At 47.4% G+C, this 3104-nt stretch overlaps 1 protein-coding gene across 1 annotated transcript in view; it reads left to right on the top strand.

Annotated features, from left to right (window-relative positions):
* Positions 1–986: 986 nt before the first annotated feature.
* The window catches only part of LOC103798597 (myosin-IIIb-like), a gene marked incomplete at both ends in the record, with an annotated part of 20100 nt that continues 17982 nt past the window's right edge, over positions 987–3104 (top strand). The window contains one exon of the mRNA XM_009070871.1: positions 987–1089. Within this exon, the coding sequence (XP_009069119.1) occupies positions 987–1089 (103 nt within the window). The remainder of the gene's footprint in view (positions 1090–3104) is intronic.

The following is a 3104-nucleotide window of genomic DNA, read 5'->3' as shown; positions in this document are numbered from 1 at the left end:
ACAACAAACCCCATCTGACATACTGAGCAGGGGTGTTGTTTGGGTGGCCTGTTCTCAACAGGCAAAATGGTCTTATCTTGTTTGTCCATATTCAGATGGTGCTGCCCTGCTCTGTTCTGTTCAGGTATCTGCTGTAGTATTTGAGGGTTTTAGCCACTTATGACACATACTTGATCCTAAGCACAGAGCCACTGTGAGCTACAAAGCTGTAAAGCCACACGACATGCTCAAAGGTCAGGTATGGAAACAGAGATCTGCCCTCGAGTATACCTGCAGCATTTCCTGTCCCTTTTTTTTTTCCCATGTGTATGCTGAAGTTCTCAGCCAGTATGATGTTGTCAGTCGAGGACTCGTTGGCTCACTGATTCATTCCCCTTCCCAGGACAAGGGAAACTGCACTTTCCAAATGCTGGTTGTTTGACTTGGAGGCGGAGGTGCTGTGGATGTGTAACAGCAGAGTGAGGTGCAGCTTTGGGGAGGTCTGGCCTCTTCCTCAGCTGGCTGAGGCATGTGGATGTGTGAAGCACCTGAGACCTGAGATTGCCACAGTATCTCAAGATCAGTGGATGTGATAGGGACAGGGCAAATCGCCTTGGAAAAAGAGGGAGCTGTTGACTCCGGCATGTGTGAGGGAGTTGATGTATCAGATGACTTTTGAAGGAGGCTGTTTTCCAGAAGGTAGATTTCTGCTTTCTTAAGAAGCAGAGCAATTACTCTGTCTGGTGCATCCCATGCAGAAGTGACAGCATGGGGTATATCAGTGCTCCCTTGCAGATTGGGGAAAAATTCCCCTGACAAAGGATCAGGACCTTATGGGACCCCCTGTATAAAGCTGTAGCATGTGAATTTGTACTCACACTTGCAATTTTGCTGAAAAATTCGTGAAACTCCTGCAGAGGAATGCACTCCCGAGTGATGGGGCACTAAACCGTAAGGGGTAGAGCAACTATACAGCTGCTGGAATTTCTTTTGCTTTTTCTTGGCAGTGGAGAGAGTGGTGCTGGGAAAACAGAGAGTACAAAGCTATTGCTGCAGCACATAATGAACCTGTGCAAAGGCAACTTGCAGCTGGAGCAGCAGATCCTCCAGGTAGGTCATTACAGGATGGTGCTTGAAGGTGCAGAAGCAGCACTGCTGCAAGACAACTTGCATTAGGCTTAGGAAGCCTGCTGATGAATCACCACTGAGATTCAGGGAGCAAAACATAAGACACTAAAGAAAATAGTGGGTAAGAATGGTGAAATAGCTGACAACAAATGAGAAGGGCTGGTAGATCAATAATTCTGTTTTCCGGAGATGTATCTTATGTAGAAAACTATTGCAATAATTTACCATGTTCTCTGTTGCAAGGGACTAGGAACATTTTTCCAAATAATTTCTTGTTTGAGTTAGAACAAGGACTTTCATTAGAAAAATGAAGTCTTGGTTTAGTGGTTGGAGAATCCACACAGCCTTCAGTAACTTTTCCTTGGCTGCTTATACTGCCAGGCACATACCTGCTAATTGGCTAACTTCCATTGTTGCTCTTTTCATATACTTTTGCTAGCTGATTTTGAAACATATTTGTCTCTTTGGTCTGAAGTATTTCAACTTGACTCTCTCCCCAAGGAGTTGTAAGGACTTTAAAACAAATATTTTTAACCTTCCATGTGGTAGATTAAGTAGAATGAGTTCTTGGACTACTTTGTTTTAAAGTCCGTGTTTTCAGATTTCCTGTAGGGCCAGAGAGATCTCTGTGTGGTGGGTTAACTTTGATGGGACATCAGAACCCACCAAGCCACGCTTTTACTCCCACTCCTTAACTGGACAGGGGAAGAAAAACATGACAAAAGGCTTATGCCTTGAGACAAGGAGATCACTCAGCAACTACCATCACAGGCAAAACAGGCTCATCTTGGGAAAAATTAATATAATTTATTGCCAGTTAATTTCAGAGTAGTATAATAAGAAATAAGAACAAATCTCAAAACCCCTTCCCTTACTCCTCCCTTCTTCCAAGGCTCAACATGATTCCCAATTTCTCTACCACTTCCCCTCCAGAACTGCAAGCAGACAGGGATTGGGGGTGAAGTCCATTTATCACACATTATCTGTGCTGTTGATTGGCTCCTCTTGCTCTTCACCTGCTCCAGCACGAGTCCCTTCCACAGGGTGCAGTCCTTCAGGAACAGCCTGCTCCAGGGTTCCATATGGGGTTACAAGTCGTGCCAGCAGACCTGCTCCAGTGTGCACTTCTCTGACCACAGGCCCTGCCAGTAGTCTGATCAAGCTTGGGTTTGCCATGGAGGTTACAGCCTCCTTCAGGCACATCTACCAGCTCCACTGTAGGACGCTTCATGGGATGCAGTTGGATCTCTGCTCTGCTGTGGATCCCCATGGGCTGGAGGCACACAGCTGCCTCACCATGGTCTGCACTACAGGCTGCAGGGGAATCTCTGCTGCCTGGAACAGGCTGGAGGCACACAGCTGCCTCACCATGGTCTGCACTACAGGCTGCAGGGGAATCTCTGCTCTGGTGCCTGGAACATCTCCTGCCCCTCCTCCTTCACTGACCCTGGTGTCTGCAGAGCTGTTCTCTCACACATGCTCACTTGTCTCTTCCAGCTGCAGTTGCACAGCAGGTTTTGTCCCACAGCTACTGCCACCATCACTGGTGGGCTCAGCCTTGGCCAGTAGCAGGCCTGTCTTGGAGCTGGCTGGCATTGGCTCTGTCAGACGTGGGGGAAGTGCCTGACACCTGTCTTCTTGCAGAAGCCACACTTTAGCCCCTCCTGCTACCAAAATCTTGGCATGTAAAACCAATAAATACCCCATTCTGTGCTTTGGGCTCTGGAATGGCATATTATTTTAGTGTGTTATCATCCATGGTGGATCCAAGATGAATGCCTGTGCTCTGTTGTGGAAACATGACATTGAAACACCTGCTGTCTCTGCTTAGAACTGGCTTGAGCCACACTGCCAGGCTGCTTCTGACCTGAGCAGGTTCCAGAAGCAGGATAGATGTGTTTGCTCAGCATAGTGCCTGGAGCCAGCCTACAGTTCCTCCAAGGAAATAACATTCAGTTCAGGTCAGCTGCCCTAGGAAAGTCTGGAGGTGACAATGA

This window comes from Acanthisitta chloris, unplaced genomic scaffold, assembly GCF_000695815.1.
Source record: "Acanthisitta chloris isolate BGI_N310 unplaced genomic scaffold, ASM69581v1 scaffold6393, whole genome shotgun sequence".
NCBI lineage: Eukaryota > Metazoa > Chordata > Aves > Passeriformes > Acanthisittidae > Acanthisitta > Acanthisitta chloris.
This window is presented reverse-complemented; position numbering and strand designations above follow the sequence as displayed.